The sequence below is a fragment of the Lytechinus variegatus genome, chromosome 2 (assembly GCF_018143015.1).
Source record: "Lytechinus variegatus isolate NC3 chromosome 2, Lvar_3.0, whole genome shotgun sequence".
Lineage (NCBI taxonomy): Eukaryota > Metazoa > Echinodermata > Echinoidea > Temnopleuroida > Toxopneustidae > Lytechinus > Lytechinus variegatus.
This window is the reverse complement of record NC_054741.1, coordinates 61,466,074-61,486,569: the sequence shown is the minus strand read 5'-3', so window position 1 is coordinate 61,486,569 and position 20,496 is coordinate 61,466,074. Positions and strand designations below refer to the sequence as shown.

The 20,496-nt window shown below is 38.6% G+C and overlaps 1 protein-coding gene across 1 annotated transcript in view; it reads right to left on the bottom strand.

Moving 5' to 3' along the window:
• Window positions 1-382: 382 nt before the first annotated feature.
• Window positions 383-20,496, bottom strand: part of LOC121408546 (flocculation protein FLO11-like) — a 47,376-nt gene continuing 27,262 nt past the window's right edge. The window contains exons 5-8 of the mRNA XM_041600044.1: window positions 18,943-19,998; window positions 12,952-13,717; window positions 4,654-4,760; window positions 383-3,454 (exon numbers count right to left, since the gene is read on the bottom strand). Coding sequence (XP_041455978.1) covers window positions 3,245-3,454; window positions 4,654-4,760; window positions 12,952-13,717; window positions 18,943-19,998 — 2,139 coding nt within the window. The 3' untranslated portion in view covers window positions 383-3,244. The remainder of the gene's footprint in view (window positions 3,455-4,653; window positions 4,761-12,951; window positions 13,718-18,942; window positions 19,999-20,496) is intronic.

The window sequence follows — 20,496 nt, the reverse complement described above, 5'->3', positions numbered from 1 at the left end:
CATGAACAGAACAATGTTGTCAGTAGTAATACAAGTGAATACAATTAAATTGTATAACTAATTATTCAAAATAACTTTATTATTAATTAAAGAAAAATCGTGTAGACTTCAAAAGGTTAATACCGATTATTCTATGAACTGTCTGGTAATGATCTAGTAGTTCTTTACTAATATTAACGTTTGAATAAAAAAATCCTATATTGAAATAAATCCAAGACCGATAAGGAAATGTCAATTTATCATTGCATACTATCTCGGATTATTATTTTTATTTCCTATCGTTTTGAAGCGACATAGAACTTTTTTTTTGCTGCATGGTTAAACATCGTTGAAACAACATCTTGTCGGCATGAGTAACAATTTCAAACTCTTTGAAAGTGGATCGATCACTCTTATCATTTGTCGGCATGAGTAACAATTTCCAACTCTATGAAAGTGGATCGATCACCCTTATCGTTTGTTTATTTCTTAACCGTTTTTAGTGCAGACTTCTTTCATATCTACTAAAGATTGCAGGGCCCCGTAACACAGAGTTTAGCGATTAATCACTAAGTTGGAAGAACAATTTTGACTGGTTCCCAGTCAGTCTAATGAGCAAATTGCGCATGCAACGATGATCTTGATAGGTCATTTCATTCGCTATAACCTTTGTTTTACGGGACCCATGCAGATCAGAGAACATTTATTTTCTTTATTCGAAATCCGGCATGAATTCACCATAGGAGCAGATTCTTTCATCTGGATTGTTCTTTTACGTCTTTCGGATGGTGACCTTGAAAGTCGGTCCCAGGCGTCGGCCTAAATAATGATCATACCTGATTGACACACATCTGTAAACAACCAAACAAATTTAAACAGAAAACAGAACTCGCATTTTGCTAGACCGTCAAGACAAGATGCTTTTCTACTGAGTGTCTTTTGTGAGTAAATTTCACTGAATAACTTGTTCTAAGCCAGTCAGGTGCTAGGATTTCAGTAGCTTTAAACAGTTGTCAGTGTAAATCGCTGACTATTTGTTTTATGAAATTCACCCGTGGTACGCTGCTTATCACATTCAGCACCAAACACTTAGCGCCCTCTCTACACACATGAAGAAGGGTAGGCCTACATAAAGATTCAGACCTAAAATGTTATCCATACAAAAAAGGTTCATTGAGTTATTAGCCGACATATTATTTTGATTCTTTTGTGTAATAATTTTCGTTTGATTTTCTATGTATACATCGTCTGGCAATGTTCAGTTCCATGATAAGACAGAAAACACCTTAGCTATAGACATCATAACGTGACACACTAATCAAACATGGGTTAGGCCTTTTGTGACGAAAGACAATTACACCAAGTTTTTTTTCTAGTGTTCCCGTTTTCATTCTTCTTGGAACTGTACAACATTGCTTTTCATGTGATAAAATACAATAGATAATTGGAAGTCCTTGGTGTGGTTTTAATAAACCTATTACAATCATGTTTTAACTGGATTATCTTTTTTTATTAATATTTTGACCATTATACACTGTTAGAAAATTTATCCTTAAAATAAAAGAAGTTCCTGCAGCAAAGTCTCGAGAACACCTGTAATCTTACCAGATTGCGTAATCTTACAGGAAATTGGCATTTGGTGTATAAAACCTTACAAACTTCATTTAATAAAACATCCTTTCACCTTTTTAAACAGAACTGTTCTGTTAAATTGCAGAAAAATTCCTGTGTTATTAATTTACAGAATGATTCTGTTATTGCTTTTTGCAAAATCTTCTTTCTTTTTTTCTATAAAATCAGGGTTGTTTTAACAGTGTATGCCTATTTAAAAAAAACTGTATTTTAGCCGCTGTGTCGTTTTTACGGTATTCCCGTAAAAGGTAATTACTGTTATCCAAAACCACAACACAGCAACTGTACCACAGCAATCAGTCAAACCTCAAAAATTAACTTCTGGGTGATGTTAATATCTTTATAATACCTTTAAAACTTTCCGTATTTTTTCATTATTACGTAATGTGTCTTTGTTGATTCCCACAGTGTATGAAGCCAAATACCATCTGCGTTGGCTAGCAAGAATGTTACATTAACACATTTAAAGCTATGGTATCTTAAAGACGAGAAAATTTATTGCGGGTAAATTAAGAAATTGATCACTTGTCCATTCGTCGACAAATCATATGATGACCTTTAACAATAGAGGTCACATATTATCTCTTGTAAGACACAAAAAATAGTTGGAACAATCGATTCTATTAAACGTGATGGAAAATCCACAGCAGTACCATTAAAATAGTACAAACAAAACACTTATATTGTTTAATGGAATCGATTTGTATTTAACGATTGAGTCTTGTCCGATATACAGATTAATATAATTAGGCCTAAGTATTGCACTTGAACACATCTTAACTTAAAGAAACAGAAATTGATAGATCAAACAAAAATTTTAATAACATTCATCCATGCAACCTCATCAGTGATCAGATCACTTTATATATATCTCAATGTATATTTTTGTTTATATTTATACATACCATACCGCTATTTACACGTGATGTTCATTTTAAAAAAGTCAATTATACAGAATCTCTTGAAATGTACATTTTGTCCAAAGGCCATTCTTGAATTTTACAAAAATATTTTTTCTCAATAAAAGTCTTATAATACAAATCACACATATACTTTTCGTAAACTATAGTTCGCAAGCGCGTGCATACTCCGAAAAAGGGAGATAAGACGGTTTTAATAATGTCAGTCGCTACCATACGCAATGATGATGTTACAACCATAGGCCTCAAGCGGATCTTTATTAATATGACCTTTTATATAGAGAGTTGGCTCACTGCTCGTGCTAACTGGTCTGATTGATCAATTTTTAAATTCATTGCAGACAAGTAAATGTATCTTGTTTCATAGGAAGAGTATTACATTGTCCCTTTTCAGAGTTTCAACATTAACTAAAAGTGACAGTATCGCATTCGCGACGAACCGCGCCATGAATAATAATATTGCAAGATGATTTGATTTTGCACCGAATGAGCTTACTGGCATTGAATCTATACTCCGGAAACAATCTAAAAGTTGACATTAAGAAACTCTGAAGGAATGAAATTCCACGATCATAAAGTTAGGGGTAACATTTTGTTTCGTTCTTAACACCGTCAAGGATTCCGACTTTCAAAAAGGCCAGCAAGTCGACTGCTGTAGCTCACAACGGGCGTCGGGTTTGCTTTTTGCTTTGCCGGGGGTGTCCTTAAGAACATCATCGTCGTCTGAAGATAAACGGTTCGCCCAGATAGACCTGCTCCTGATGGGGCGAGTACATGATCACGTGCTTGTGGTAAAAATCCAAGATGGCCTCCACCGAGTCGAAATCATGATGGGCGATCTGGAATTTCTTATCAGCTGTAGTCTGGATGACGTAATGATGAACCTTGGAACCGTAAAGTACAGACAGCATCAGATCTCCCGCCTAAAAATAGAGAAGATATTTTTGAAGAAAAACGAAGTTTGGTTAAAATAATATGTATCAGATAGACCTTCTTTCTGTAAATCACTCCTAGAAATTCTAGGTAATTTTCTATTTTTAAGCTACATCACACTAATATTCCTCCGAAAATGTTGTTTTGTCAATTTCCATGTTAATGATCATACTTAGGAAAGTAATGTGATATCATGTGTCCATTAGTGGGGTGCTTTATTCTAAGAGAGAAAAAAAAATCTTATATCAACTAATATTCCAATTCTTCGTATAGATGACTTGATCTAGATCATCTTATTTCTGGAGCATGGTTATGTATTTCATAAACATCAATCTCATTATTATGTATTCAGAATTAAATCCAGACTAATACTCAGACTAATACCCCGAAAGTGGATCCTCTCTTTTTAAAAAACCGACAACGCACTATATATATCGAATAATACCCGAGACACCTGTATCAGCCTCAGAAGAATAATTCTACATGTCATAAGATTTGATAAATCTTAAAATACAATCCTACTCAGGGTTGTTCTACGACAGGATCTATTTTCCCCATGTCCCTTAATTGTCTTATTAAGCAACCCCCTCACCACTACCAATCTTTTATTGGGACATTCAGCTATTTAAAAAAAACAGAGACGCAGTACGTGATGTTTTAATGTAAAATATATTTCAAATACGAAACATATTCGAATAATCAAAATAATGTATCCTTGATACGTTCTTGTATTATACAAATGTGTGATGAGTAGCGACCCAGGTAAATATAGATTAACAATTTAAATCGAAAGAAAACAAAAAACGTTATGGTGATAAAAATAATCTCTTAAAATGACCCCTAAGTTTGGTTCGGCCCCAATCATACTACACTTTTTATTTATTCATTTAATTATTACATTACTATTATCTTTAAAATTAAATACGCGAAGAAAGGGAGCGATGAAAGGATATTTGATCAGGGGAGGGGGGGGGGGCTTAAAGGAGATGCGTGTTTGGGGTGATTCTGCAACCCCAAAAGTTCTTTCGTTACTCCTTTCTTATTTCCTGCTTCCTGGTCCTCATTTTTCATACTTTTTTCCTTTCTTTTTATCACTTGAAATCGAAGGGCAGTATAGCCATCGTCCCAGAACACCATTTTGCGCCGCCCTGCTTAATAAAATCAGTTATCAGTAGAGATTCAAACTCACCCTATGAGAGCTGTCTCGGACCAAGTACTGCCTTGACTTGCCTTGTGAAACCATCAAATATTCACATTCCTGACGTAGCATCCGTCCGTAGTACCAGGGTTGCGTCACTGTTAAACAAAATAAGAACAACGGAGATATCTTTATTCACAAATCATATTTTCAATAGATCCGATTAAATAAAACACCTCCCTGATGTGAAATTTACACTGTTGATCTTCATCGATCACTCTACATCGGTGTTAAATATAGTGTTAGATTAATACCCGCTGTTGAATGTAAAACAATAAAAGGTTGTTATCTTGACAGTATTTGTGTTATATTCAAATTTTGTTGTGCTTTAACACTGAACGGTGTCACCAGTGTTATCTTTTGTATTTATTGAAAATTGTATTTCTTCGGTTTTCATTTGTTGACTGTTCAAACCTCGTATCCCAAGTTCCAAAAAACTTCGATTTTAGGATTTCTTCAGAAATTAAGAGACTACTTTAAGACGAAATGAGTATAGCCGACACTCCCACTAAAATACAGCTTTTGTAAGATGCTCTCATCCTGTGTAAACTTGGAAATGCAAAGTTTTAACAGTCCAGTGTCAAAATTTGTATGAGTTTATCAATTCAAGGAAATATTTGCTATGATTGGCTTTCATAACAACATTTGATTTCTTGTAAAATTATTACTAAATCACAAAATACTCTTGTCCATATTAAGCTATACATTGTCTAAAGTATAAGATACATTTATGATAGTGAGACAGATTCTTCTTAATCCACATTCTTTGTAAGCTTTACATGAAAATATAACCATAAGTACTGCGGATAATGTAGGTCTACAGCATATAATTCAATGCAAAGTTCGACAATACTAAATAAAGGTGTGGTAAAACGACTGGGCCTTCAGGTATTTTGACCCAGAACGCAAACTCGAGACTCGACAAAAATAATGTCATATAAAGTGATGACAGTCAAACACTTTTTCTCTACGAAGCTTAATTTTTCTTTATAAGTAATGCGTTTATTCGCCATGAGGGAGTCTATGTCTGAGGGAAGAGAGAAAAGAAACCAAAGCTGTATGTGTCTCAAAAATATGAAAAAACGACAAAATGAGACACAAAGGTGTAGACAGTCAAAATAAGAAAAGGATAACAGACTTAAAATGCCCTTTATATAGGTCCCAAAGGAAGGCAACTAAAGATTTTGATGTTGTCGGGCGACTCGATCGATCCCAAATGGCCGTCTGACGAAAAAATGGCAAAGATATAAAAATACTTGACCAATAAAAGAAGCTATTCAATGGACACACACCCCGCACTGATTTGGGAGAGAGGGATCTTACAGTACCGCTCTTACCAGCAGATGAATGTTGAACAGAAGGTGCATTATTACGTATAAACTTGTATTTTCTTACTATACTTCACATCCATTTGGCAAAATTGTTCGCCACCCCGACCCTGGAGTCATGAGTGCCCCCCTCTCCATCCCGGCATAATACTGTGTCCTGGATTAGACTATAACAATCATAAGCAACTGTCATCACAGTTATATACATATTTATAGATATCACGCATACACCTGCTTATTCTACTTACACCTGGGTACTAATAAATCCAATTTATCAGATACCGTCTGCCTGGTTTGAGTAAAAAGAATTTGCATATTTTTGCCGCCAATGCAGGCTGCTCTGGGCAAATATAAGAATTGCATTTTTCACTTACAGAGAGCAAAAACTATACCCCAAGTGGTGTTGAATGTGCTTCATTCAGGGTGCAAACCTTTGTTTCTCGATGTCAGTGGCGTACAGATGGGTGGGAGGGGGGGGGGGCTATTGCCCCCAAACAAATTTACGATGAAGAAAAAGGAAAGATAGAAGGGTGAAATATATTTCTCTGAATATCATGTCAATAAATATGTTTGGCTCATTGCGTAACTACTCGATATGAATAAACAGTGTTTTTATTATAAGCCATGTTTAGCTCCAACGAATTATTCAAAGGACGCTACGTTTCCACCCTTTTGGATTCATGAATGCTTTGCCCCTACCTATTATGTATATTTTTTTCATCAATAACTATGATTATATTTTCAGCATGGTGATAAATAAAATAAACAAACGAATCTAACATTGAAAATTAAAGTAAGCTGATGGCGGACTCGCAGCTAGAATCAGAAACCGATGATCGCCGGATTCTCAAACTTCGATGACAACTGAATTGTAGGTTAAAGATTCAAATCTTGAGCTTGAAATGATCGTTGATTGATTTGCGCTAGTGGGACAAAACAATACTAGTGTATCTCAATCGAACTTCAGATGACCCTAGGAAGGTTTGAGAGTGAGTCACCAGTGTGTCTAATTTCCTGACTGGTTTTCTCCTCTCACAGTCCCCCCTCAAAAGCTTCTCCTATCTCGTCCATCACAACCCGTTTGCAACTGTTTCTTCATCTCGTCCAAAATCAAATCGCTTTCACAAAAAACTATTTTCAAAACATTGTATACGTGGGCCGAGCAGTCTTCTTCCTGAAAAAAATAACAAGATGAACAATGATAACTGATTATCCCTACGTCCACTTGAACTATATCCATATTACTTTCGAAGTTCTGATGGTAATTCTTCAATTACCCTCAACATGGCCAAAGTTCATTGAATTGAAATTGAAATTGAAACTTTATTTACCACAATCTTAAAAAACATACAAATCAAGAAGAATAAATATTTCAATAAAATACATTATAACAAAAGTGAGCATATTCATTGACTTTAAATGATCTATGACCTTGAACGGTCATGTGACCTGAAACTAACTCAGGATATTTAGTGATGCTTGATTACTCTTGTGTCCAAGTTGTATGAGCTAGCTCCATCAAAGTTACGATGGAAATTCAACAAATGCCCTCAACATGGCGAAATTTCTTTGACACTAAATGACCTTTGACCTTGGTAATATGACCTGAAACTCGCACAGGATTTTCAGTGATACTTGATTACTCTCTTTATGAACTAGCTCCATAAACATACAGTTACGATGGAAATTCATTAATTACTCACAGCATTGCCAAAGTTCATTGGGCCTAAATAACCTTTGACCTTGGTCATGTGTCCTGAACCTGCATGGATGTTTAGTAATATTTCATTAACCTTATGTCTAAGTTTCATGAACTAGGTTCATATACTTTCGAAGTTATGATGTCATTTTAAAAACTTAACCTTAGGTTAAGATTTCAATGTTGACGCCGCCGTCGGAGAAGTGGCGTCTACAGTCTCGCCCTGTGATGCAGGCGAGACAAAAACAATTACAAATTGAATATAGAATAACTGACACCAACAAAAGTAACATGTGACGCATGATTAAAAACGATCTAAAAATATTTGTGTATGGTAATACTTGTTGAAACGGTGACAATGTATAAATTCGCAAATTGCTAATTTCAAACTCGCATGTATCCATGCACTCCTCTTTATCTATTTCCGTCCCATAATTCTTGTTTTCAATAGTAACGAAGCTATCATTGGTCCAGTTTTCTTTGATCGTCATTCGGGTTTTTCTTTTTTAACTTGTATTCAAATTAAGGTCGACTCTGTAACTCTTCCCGCCCTTTGCTCACAACCTCGCGTTGTTATTGTCGGAGGAGGGGTTAACTAATAGTTTGGCAGTTTAAGAATCAACGTTAGTCACTATTCCCACGAGTCTCTTACTGTATGACACGAGTCGAAACGACAGATGCCCGAAGAGTGCGACGCGTTACAGTGCAAACAGAATACAATACGTACATTTCCACGCGACACCCCAGACCTTTCTCTTCAGTCTTTCTTCCAAATTGTTCGTGATGTCATCGTGAACTTACTTGAAGCATACAACTGTATCAATCAAGTTTTTGCCCTCCCTTTGCCCCTCTTTCACTCTTCTGTCTTTCAAGATTTGTCTCATGATCTTACAATCCGGGCCACTCAATAATCTCCTAAAGAGCTCTATACACATCCCTTCCTTGTTTGAATCTATCCATCTCCTCCTCTCCCTCTTTCTCCTTCCACTTGGCTCCTCATTCTTCTCCGCTCCTCCTCCGTCTTCTTCTTCTTTGTCTTCCCCTCCTCCTTCTCCTTCTTCTTCTCCTCCTCTTCTCCTCCTCCTCTTCCATCTTCTCCTTCTCCTCCGGCTTCTTCTTCTTCTTTGTCTTCTCCTCCTTTTTTCTTCTCCACCTCTATTGTCTCTATCTCTAACGCACGCACGCTCTCACATGTATTTCTCTTATCTGCCTCTCTCCACCTTTCTCTCTCCCACCCCCCCCCTCCCCCCCTCTCTCTCTCTCTACCCATCACAAGATCAGAGAGAGGGGGGAACGGTCATGCCCCCTTTAAAGCTGTCAGCCCCTATTCCACCCGGGAGCATACAAAGATTGGACGCGCAATATGAAATTTCACAGGGTACCTGGTTCAAATTAAGATGCACCTGGTTAAAACCTCAAGGGTTATATTAAACAACCGTTTGATGGAAAAAATGAAAGATAGCATTCCCTTTGAGAATATGGGTCAATTGTGTGGAGAGGAAAAAAAGTGTTACTCTGAGATTTCATTCCAATTTCATGGAAAGGGCAATTGATTGACTTGTTCTTGAGGCACCAGAATACTAGTACTTGAATCTTGACTAAATATTCTTGAAAAGTTTTGTTTTTTGTTGGTCCATGTGCTGTAACAAAAAAATACGAGGGAGCTTCTTGGCACAAGCCGAAAGACGGAAGATTTAACATCTGCGCATGCTCACTATTCTATATTAAAAACTAGGCATGCGTAGATCTGAAATCCACCGTCTACTATGCCTCCCCCATTATTTTCGAAAGCTCCATACTCCCTACAAACACTAAGCTCAATGCTACATAACCTTAACCCTATCATAACCCCAAACACCAATCGCAATCCCCCGCAAATCATTCTAAACGATCTGCGACACCTATAGCGCGGTACATGAAGAGTTGCCATCAAGACAACTTAAAAAATCAAACACAATTTGATGTTCAACCATTCGAATTTGCATAATTAAAACTGCCCTAATAATAATGATATTAATATGCAACATTTATGTGGCGCTTAATGTAAATGTTCCAAAGTGCTACATACTATTACCCCGGCTTTAGCACGGCTACCCTGATCGGAAGCTCGAGCATTTAAGGAACTCCTTCCTACCGGGTACCCATTTACTACACCTGGGTGGAGAGTGGGAAATGTAAATAAACGCAAATGTTGCTGTGGGGTTTGAGCCCCAAACCTTGTCAAAGTCCGGAGACTTATCCACTGAGCCACAACACCTCTAGTTTGTGCCATAGGAGCAAAATGATTCTGTCGAATGGCACCACACAAGCAACTAATATCATTGTGACATTATGAGAATTGTCCAAAGAGATAAAACATGCAAAGGGGCACCATTTACTTTAACAAGGAAATAATATCAAACAATCACACTACAATATTTCTCACATCATATTCCCTCTTAACAGAGCACAATCGAACGATAGAACATAATAACCTAACATGAAAACTGATGCCAAACACATGCTTATGTCAGAGCATTAAGTGGATTAGGTGAAGAGGCCATTGTAGAAAATGTTCTGAACATCGCGATGCGGTATTGACCAAATTAGAATCTTCGTTAGATGATAGAAAACTCTTCATTGTCTGCATCATGTACATGTCACTAACATAACGAGATGCTGGTGTAGATCTATCCCGGAGATCTATTCATGCAAAATTATCAATGCCAATATACCACTGTGTTTCAAATTCTAAACATCTATCTGACAGGGTTTGCAAAACAATTTAAGTGTCCATTAGACTGGCTATACTGTTATAGCAGAAGGAGAATAGTAAACTCATCAGTCAGGCCCGCAACTTTCAGATGATCCATCTCTGAAAATCTCACAAGAAATTTGAAGCAAATTCTGGAAAGCCCAGCCACAAGTAAATCTAAACGAGAATAAAATAATTTAAAAAGTACCAAAACCAAATCATATATCTTCAATAATCAGATGTTGAATTTATAATTTTAGGAAATCTCTCCTTATCTATTCTTCGAACCGTTCATGTATTTCTATTTCAAAGTCATGTGCTAACCATGATTTATACAAGGGGGGGGGTACTGACAAAGATCATCTTCATGATTTATGTAACGGAGTAATTTTGTTACGATATTACTCATGTGACGAAATTGTTCGACATTTGAATATTTCTGATGCTTGTGACCTGGGAATGACCTCATCCATCACTCGACTTCATACTCGGGCTGCATCTATTCAGCTTCCCTTCTAGACTCTAACCATCCTCCTTCCCCTTCCAGTGACATTAAGAAGTGTTTCCGGAATCATTATTTTTCCCCTCCCTTTTCAGTACCTCTGATTCCTCGTGTACATTACAGCAGGAAGCAGAAAACTCCCTTACTGATCGTTAACAAATTGGACCCTTTTGTCATGTTGGTGTATGAGAAAATAAGGAAGCAGTTCTGCAGAGTTCAACGCTGGTGCCGTCCGTATATTAAGTGGGTCTGGTCAATATTGGCACTGCACTAATGGACTACTACGTACGTAAGTCGTAAGGGTTTGTTTAATGCCATCAAATAACCCAATATGACGTCGGAAACAGACTTTGTGATTAAGAAGCCTTGATTGATGTCGAAAATGGCACTTAATTGAAGCTGAAAAATTCCCATTTTAGACTTAACGAGGACGACGCCGAAAGGCTGAAAACAATTTCGACTTCCTGTGCACGCGCATTGTGATGTACTGACGTCACAGTCCACCGGTAAACGTACAATTCAGAAAATCCTTTTTGCTACTAGTTGTTACCAAACAAAAATGTTTGAATCTGTTGTTTCGTCCCTGTCAGTACTGCAAGACAAACGTTGGGTATCAACTGTGAAGTTGGCCAAACTTTTTTAATATATGGCACAAGAACTTTAATTCTTTCAAACTGTGTGGAGAGTTAGTTCGTTAAGACTGATCTGTTCATGGCTTGTTAGAAGGTAAAGGTTCTGTGGGTGTTCTGCTGTCAACGTCTAATGGGAAAATTGTGTTATCGAAAGAAAATGTTGATCTTGTTGCTTTGATTTGGGAAGAGGTAATCAGAAACTCGAAGGGGACCAGAAGATGTCAGTCCTCTTCTTAATCATGTTAATTGCGTACTACCAAAATTTTATATTTTCTTAATAGCAATCAGGGAAAATTATAATCACCACCACCAAATACATAAAGCGGTCCCTTCCGGTTGTTGAAGTGAAAATGCATTCATCGGGGGTTATTATTGAATGAACTTTTTTTAATAGCTTTAATGGCACCTTGGATAAATGATATTCATATTTTGTTCGTTTTATGTCGGCAGTGGTTTTCATCACCAATGCCTTGGTTCAAATCCACGGTGGTGGTTTGAACCTGGACCTCTTGGTTTAATGTCCAAGGAGTTATACACTGATCCACTAAGTGTCATCAGCCAAATTAAGATTCAGAAGCCATCATCATCTATGGCAAGGACAAACACGTTATGATTTCTTCTGAATATCATAAATAAGGTGAAACAAAAGTTCGGGTCGGTAATGTTTCTAAGCAACCACTTTGCCCTTGCTAATCCCCGACTATACCCCTGTACACTGTGCCTCTTTCCTGTCCTCCGGGAGATACACGTGACTCTGTGAAGAACTGTACATTACCCTGAAAGCCTCACTGTGTACTCCACCTAACAAAATTCCTCGACGTTCGGGGACCCCCAAGAGCTTCGCAGAGTCACAAGCTTACACGTGATAATGCGGAAAATTCTGCGGTTCCTGAAAGATCCTAAGTGTTGTCGACCTGGCACATCACTCTTTGCCGTTCGGGGACCTATTGCAATCCAGGCATGTTTCTGTGAATTCATGTCGCATGACTTCAATCGCTTCGATGCAACCGTAGCTAACTCTTGGGACCACTGATTGATGGAAATATGCATCGAGACATGCAACATCTCATGGCACAATATTTTCTTGGAGAATTTCATTATTAATCAGAGAGTCAGATTCAGCCAGATGCATGAAGATCTAAGATCTGACTTGCCCTACTTCTATACACACACCAAAAAAAAATTATAATAAATGCTCACAATTTTAGAAGTTTATACTCTCGTAATGCATTAAGTTTTGCATATATTTTGATAGAATTCACAAAGTTGTTGGGGTTTATTTTACTCCCTTGTCTACTGAAGATGTGATGTTATAACTTTCAATCATCCTAAAAAAGAGACACATTTTGTGAAAGATTTAGTGGTTTAAACACCTTTAACATTCAGTGGCTTACCGTGTGTAGGTAATGGTTGGTCCTTGCTAGGAGAGCTTCTGAGAGCACGACCTGTCGCTTTGGAGTAGCTACCAGTACCACTGGTATTGGATCCACCGGTTCCTCCTTGGGCACCGCTCATACTGCACCCTTCCATTCCAATACTGTTACTTTGCACCAACGGACTATGGTGACTGCTCCTAGATTCCTTGACCTGCTGTGGAGAACCGCTGCTCCTGTCCTGTGAGATGGACGAATTCCTCAACTCCTTCGAGGCATGACCGTTGGACATCGCACGGACCTCTTTTCTGTTGTCCGGCTTCGTTGTCGACGATGAGCTGTCTCGGTTATAGTGACCCGGGTGGGAGGATGCATTCCGGCTGAGCGCGACGTGGGATCCATTGCTGCTTCTGTCTTGCGAACATCCCCCGACGTTGGTCCGCGGGGGCTTCTCCACGGCGCCTCCTTGGCAGCAGTGCGACGCAGAGGCTGCGGAAGACGATCCGTTGCCATGTGAACCGTGTTTGGGAGAGAGTTGGGGTCCCCGGTGATGATGGTTTGGGCTGCCTCTCCCTGTTGGTGATTGGGATGATGCTGAGAGTGATGATGATGGGTTGCAGGTCGCCTGAGAGCTCTGTTTGGTACAGGGAGATGCCAGCTGATTGTTGCTGTCGAGTGATGACAGTGAATGACTGGAGGAAGAAGGTGAGCTGTAGAATCGTGGAGCAGGGACAGGTCTCAGCTCTGTGCTGATTCGCGGTGAGTCACTGCTGCTGAGGGGACGTTCCTGCAACGAAACAACAACAAGTCATGATAATGACTGTACTACCAAAACAATCATAATAATCATGGGCGGTGATTTTAACTCCCTTCGCCGGATTTTTTTTTTCACATCAGCCATCGAGGAAAAGTCGTTTCACCCCCCCCCCCCCCCCTCCTTCAGCCGTGACAATAATAAGAAATTGCCGTGCCTGGTCATAGTGAGGATGGTCATAATGATAACGATAATGATGATAAAGATAAAGATAATACATGGAATAACGGTTCCAGTAGAGCTCTCATTTTCCCCCATTTAACCCTACTCTGGGTTGCCCAATGTACTTAGGCCAATACTAAAAACAAAATATTTTCATTGTCATGACAATTGTCCTTTTACATAATTGTCTTTCGATATCTCCTCCAATAATAGATCAATAATAAAATAGATCAAGAGATGCATCAATAAGCTTAGAGTTCGTTAAGGTGTTCGACATTCGAGATAGGATGTTGATGCATATTATTTTCTTTAAAATTGGTGACTACATTAGAACATAAACTCGATAAGAAATCAGAATAATATTTGAGTCATTTGAGTAATTTTCGAGCAATATATTTCTTATCGTATGATACTGATGGTCAGCTCTTTCAATACTGATAAGACTATTTTCCTTAATATTGAGTGCTGCATTCAGATATATATGCATCTGTGTAATCTTGGAATATAAAAATGAATTTAGGAGGGTATTACTGATATTACTAATGAGCTTAAGCTTTTGGTCGGGAGAAAAAAAATGACCATTTCGTACACATTATTGGTCAGTCTGTAGGTCTGCCTTTTCTGTAAACTACCAATAAAAAATGATGCTCAACACACTTCATATAGGCGTTGGCTCTGAGCCTGATATGTCCTCATGAAACACGCAATAATATTTCATACCGAGGAAAGTTAACCGCATTTCGTCAGCGTACCCTCAAAGCTTGCCAGGATTTGAGTCAGAGCTCGAAAAATTCGATCGCGTAGGAGAGGTAATTTCCTCACGAAACATCGACATCATAATATACCGCTCAATGGATACACAATTTATTTTTTATTTATTTTTTTATTGGGGGGGGGGGGTTCCTATCTATCAATTTAGCAAAATGATACTAAAACTCCTTCGTGAGATCTCACCGTAATGGGGGACAATTGAGTTTTCAATCCACTAACTGGGGACACCCGACAACAGAGGACACTGATAACACTAACAATAAATTCCTCACATCATATTAAACAAGCATAATGTTAGTCAAGGGGCTCAATAACCCCACTTATGTGTTGCGGGTAAATGACCGATTATGATCAAGATTTTGTGTTGATCGCTTCTAAAAGTTAGTGGATTGAATAAAAATTTCTAGCGAATAACATCCCGCGCACACACAAACAACCACACACACACACACCCACCCGTCCCCACTTTGACGGCAAAATTTAATGGGTCCCCATGTTGACTCATGAAACTAAAGGGAGGGTGGGATGGGAGGGTGTGCGTGTGTGTGTGTGTGTGATTTTAGCACACTTTTATGATCAATCAGATATGAATATTACGTCAGGAGTTCGACCTATAACATAAGCATATGGATGACGTTACCAAAGTACTTTACGTTGTAACACTTTTCACTAATTTCGTGTACCGTATTATCTACATTGTAACCATAGAGCTATTAACAGATAGCTCCATGTTGTAACATTGATTTGACTAATTATGCAGCATCCCAGTCCCCCTCTATTTTGATTACCCCACCCTCCCCTCTGCACCACTCCTTTTATTGCACAATGCAACAACGCATTTTTCTTAACTTAGTAATACCAAGGTGATATCTCCTTGGTAACACATGAACAAGGCCCTGGAGTTGCATGGAAGTTTTGAGAAGCCTGCGAGAGCCAAAGAAAATACGAGCAAATGACTGACATTACACCTTGGGGTATATTCGTCAAGGCAGGGAACAGACGATCAGATTTGACAAGGTGTTTTTGGATTGCCGCCAATTGTTGCCCAATCGCTACCTGATATTACGTACCACTCGGTTGAGTGGAAGGACGACCTGTCGCAACTGGGTGCTTGTATCACAAGCCGATCTTATGAAGCTGTAATGATTTAGGTTAAGGTTTGGCCAGGGAATACAACTGGTGCAGGGATTTGTTTATCAACAGTTGCTTAAATGACATGGACAAGGGTTTGTTACTTGGTGATTATGGCCCGTATTCTGAAGTCGGATTTAACTTAAACTCAGGTTTAAAGTTGTGGTTTACGTATGGACAGCCAATTGTTACATAAATCACTAACAGTATAGACATCATTTTTCAGCTCATTTGGCTTTCAAATCATTCACAATTGTCTAGGAAGTATAAATAGATGATTGTCTTCACCATCGACGAATGAGGAAAGAGCACAGTAAACATAACAAACATAAAACTTTTGACACTTTTGGCTTCCCATAATTTTAGCACAGAATTAGACCATGGTTTAAGTTAAACCGGATTTCAGAATACGGGCCAGTGAGTTCAAACAGCACGAATGAAGAAAAAATACCATGATGTTGATACTGCCATATTTATTTCAAGGTATTTCAACCTTGAAAGCAAATGCATGTCGCCCGATGACATCAGACCAAGATGAGAGAGTTCCACGAAAAGGAGGTTTCGGGTTCGAAACCCAGTAATATCATACAAATACTTTTTTAAAATTATAAATGAAACTTGGCTTGAAGCAAGAATGTAGAATGAGTCTTACATTGCCCTTATTAAAAGCATTCTGGTAACTGACGAGCCTAGCATGCTCGAATTAAACTCGGCATATTCTTAACCTGTATACCTTCAATGAGTTGGGTATACAATGTGCTTTAGCAAGACATTGGTATCTTTAGAAATCTAAATAATTCTATATTTTTCATTAACAACCTTTCAAATTGACCAAAATATCGGGCTGTATTGATATTTTACTTGCCATATCTAAGTCTAGGAATGTACTTTTACTCGCTTTCCTCGCTCGCTAATTTTAATTGATAATGCACTGTATCCAAATATACCCCCTCAATCTCTTGCCCTATCCCCAATGGTAACCAGGGGCCCGTAACACAAAGCTTAGCAATGATCGTAGAACATTTTTCTACGATTGATTCCATTGACTTCAATGTACAATCAATCGTGAAAGTCAAGCGTACGATCAATCGTTAACCTTAATTGTGTTACGGGACCCAGATGAAATAGCAGGTACAGTCTGATAGTCTTTTAAAGGAATATGAATAGTTCGATGTCAATTATGTTTGTTTTGTGAGTCGGGTTACATAAAAACGAGGACAAGTTTCAATTAACCATAGTGAATCTGTAACTGGGTATAATGTTTACCCCCAAAATAATGGCTAAGCAAATGACCTATTATCAGTAGGAACGCCTTTGAGCACACTTGGAGCGATGGGTGATACATACACGCTTGGATGGTATCACGGTGCTTTTCTAAATCTAAAAATAACCTTAGGATCTCGTAAACGCAAATGACGGAAATTAGCTCATCAAATCCCTGGGGGTGATTACAAACCGAACGACTCATGATCGAGAGGACAATTCTATGAAGTTATAAAGATTATAAGGATTTGGTACGCCGTCTAGTATCGTGATCCACAGGGGCTAAGGTCGTCCCATTTTAGACTTACCCGAGCTCCGTTACTATTAGCGATCAATAGTTATATGAACTGACCAATCAAGATTACTTTTGCACGCGCATTCGGAGATAAATACTGACCAGGAACCAATCAGAAGTGTTCTTTCATATTTGCTATTAATCGCTACGTTTTGCGTTACGGGGCACAAGGTATTGTTAAAACGGTTAATATTCACTTGGTCAACACGTTGTTGGTCGATTTTCCAGTCTAATACCACATTGCCTTAAATCATTTGGTCTACCATCAATTAGGTATAGTTGCCGTTCGATCTACACTTCACGTGGTAGAACACCCATTTAGTACAATTATCATTTAGTCTAATGTCAATTTCACTGGGCTAATTTCATAATCGTCCATAATTTATATTACTCTTTTTTTTTCAAACGCAAATTTGGTTTAATAAACAATTCGTCTGATAACAGACGAAGTGGTGTTAGATTAAGCGGATTTTAGACGAAATGGGTATTGCGTAACTGGAAAATTCAACAAAGTTGAAAACGGGCTAAATGATAATTAGACCAAACAGTTATTAGACGAAGTGGTTGTAGACGAAGTGGGATTATACCATGTGGAATGAAACCAAACAGAAGGAAGACGACGAGGGCGTAGACCAATTCGCAAATTATTGTTAATATAAGTCAATGTAACTCACATTGCCAAGATTATATCAAAGTCAACATCGTGTGTGTTCCTCATTGGAGGATGTCCAGGTCCGTATTCCGAACTTAAGTTTAACTTAACTGTGGTCTAAGTCTGCGCTCAAATTATGGAAAGTCAAAAACTTCAAAATTTGTTTCACTGTATGTTTCATATATCTAATGCATTCCACATGGCATTTTTTCAATTGTAGAGAATGATATTATACTTATTAATGCCAGACGGTTTCTCAATTGATTAAGTATACGCTGATAGATTGATCTTGGACAGTTCAAGATTAATGTCACATGTGACTACCCATTGTTAAACAACGGATTTAGACCACCATGACCACGATGAAATCCGAGTTCAGAATAAGGACATCAGTGATTCCGTTGTCGTATTATTGCCGGTTATTGTTATCTACCGATGATAAGATTAATTTCATTTCAAATGATGACATTGAAATCAAACCGTAAGCCTGAAATAACAGATGTATGAATTAACAGAGGTTCGTTGATTGAGCAAGGGTCACTTCAGACGATTTCAATGCATACTAAAATAGCATCATTAGTACACAACATATTCATAAATATTTTCTTGTCTTGTGAAATAACATATTTACCAAAGATGATGCTGAAACAGGGTTTTTAGTTAAATAATGTTGCGAGTAATGGATTGCTATATGTCAAAATATGTTGCATGACAAATATGAAATTATATACTTTGTAATTACAAAATGAAGGTCAAACCTTAGGGAAAACAAACTGCATTATTACACAATTATACACTCTATGGAAAATAGGTTCACCTTTAAAAGGTGCGACCCATCATTGGCAACTTTGCACCTTTAGAAAAGGAAAGAGCAATGCCTATTTTTTCTAAGAGTGTGGTAAACTGAAGGAAAACGGTCCCTACCGAATGAAACTGTGACAGCCTATCATCTAAGACGACGTTTTCATAGCGATGATTGTCTGCTTTGGGTTTGAATGCAACATTCATGTACGTTTCGTCACCCGACGAATCTCTAGCTCCTGACGAAAAGTCAAACGAAAGGTTAAAGTGATGCGGTGGTGACGGCACTGGTCTTGTTGGACACCCACTGTCGAAGGAAGATATATGCTCTGATGTGGATTCTCTGCATCTTTGATTTCTCGGGAGGGGTACGGGTTTCCTGGTTGAGATTGAACCCCTGTATTCGAGGTCCATGTATGAGGGTGAGTCCGGTGACCCGCAATAATCACGACTTCTGTTCATCGGGACAGCGGGGACGGGTCTGTAACCCGATGAACATTGGTCATCAAAACACGTTGGCGAGTTACTTCCTGAGGAATGATTGTCAAAGTCGAACGATTCGTTGTGGAATCGCCCCGTGAGTTTTCTCCTTGCGAATGCTTGTTCTAACTCGCTTCTGTGTAGCCGCCTGCTGACAGGCGAGGTGGATTTTGACGGTGACGATGTCTCGCATCGAGGTGATTCTGTCCCAGAACCCGAGCCGCTGTCGCCGCCTCCAAACACGAAATGCTGTTTCGTCCCAGTCGGAGAACACTCCGGCTCGAAGACATTGTCATAGGCATCACCCGTGGAAGATTTCCTCCTGACTTTCAAACGCATCGCTTGCATGGCTTGACCTAGCTCGGTAGCCGGTGCTGACCTCGTCAACCCTTGCAGATCCTCTGAAGACGACTCGTCGTGATGTGCTTCGTTCGACACCCAGTAGCCTTCCGACATCGCGTCCTCGTAGTCCCAGAACCCTTCCTCGGCCTCGAAGTCGTCTTCCATCCATAGCTTGTCCCTAGCCGGAAGTGTCCGTGTCTTTGATGGTGGCGATTCCCGCCTCTCCTGGTGAGCTTTGATGGCGTCTGCCAGCTCGGCTTCGGAAGGAAACTTTCGAGAGCGAGTCGGCGTGGACAGGGCGCGTCTCCGGGGTGGCGAGGCGGGTGGTGTCTTCGTGTTCTGCTGTTGGTGGGTTTGCTGGGGACGAAGCAAGAAAAAGGAAAATGGAGTTTGGAACTGAACTTAAAACCATTCAGCTCAAATCGGAGATGCTGCATATGCCTTTTTGAAAATCGTCTTCTTTCTTAATTAATTATTGTTCATGTCTACTAAATAGACCAATGAAATAAGTACCTTGTTTTCCACACAAAATCAAAACTATTTGTTTAATAGTTATCACAGTTAAGAGTCAATCAAAGAAGTTTCAACATTGATTTATCATTATGTCGTTTTGAACATTCATCATGATATTCATCACCAAACAATTTAATTCAAACTTCATCACTTTATTAACACCAAATTACTTTGAAATAAGGTGGTTTCTTTTTAAGATAAAACTCCATTTTGCTTTGTCTTGACTCATTTTTTTTACTTACTATATAAACCGCAACATGCAAATTAAAGGGGTGTTTATAAGAAAATGATTCGGTAGTACATCTACGTAATACATTTGAGAATTTAAGTAAAACACTGTTT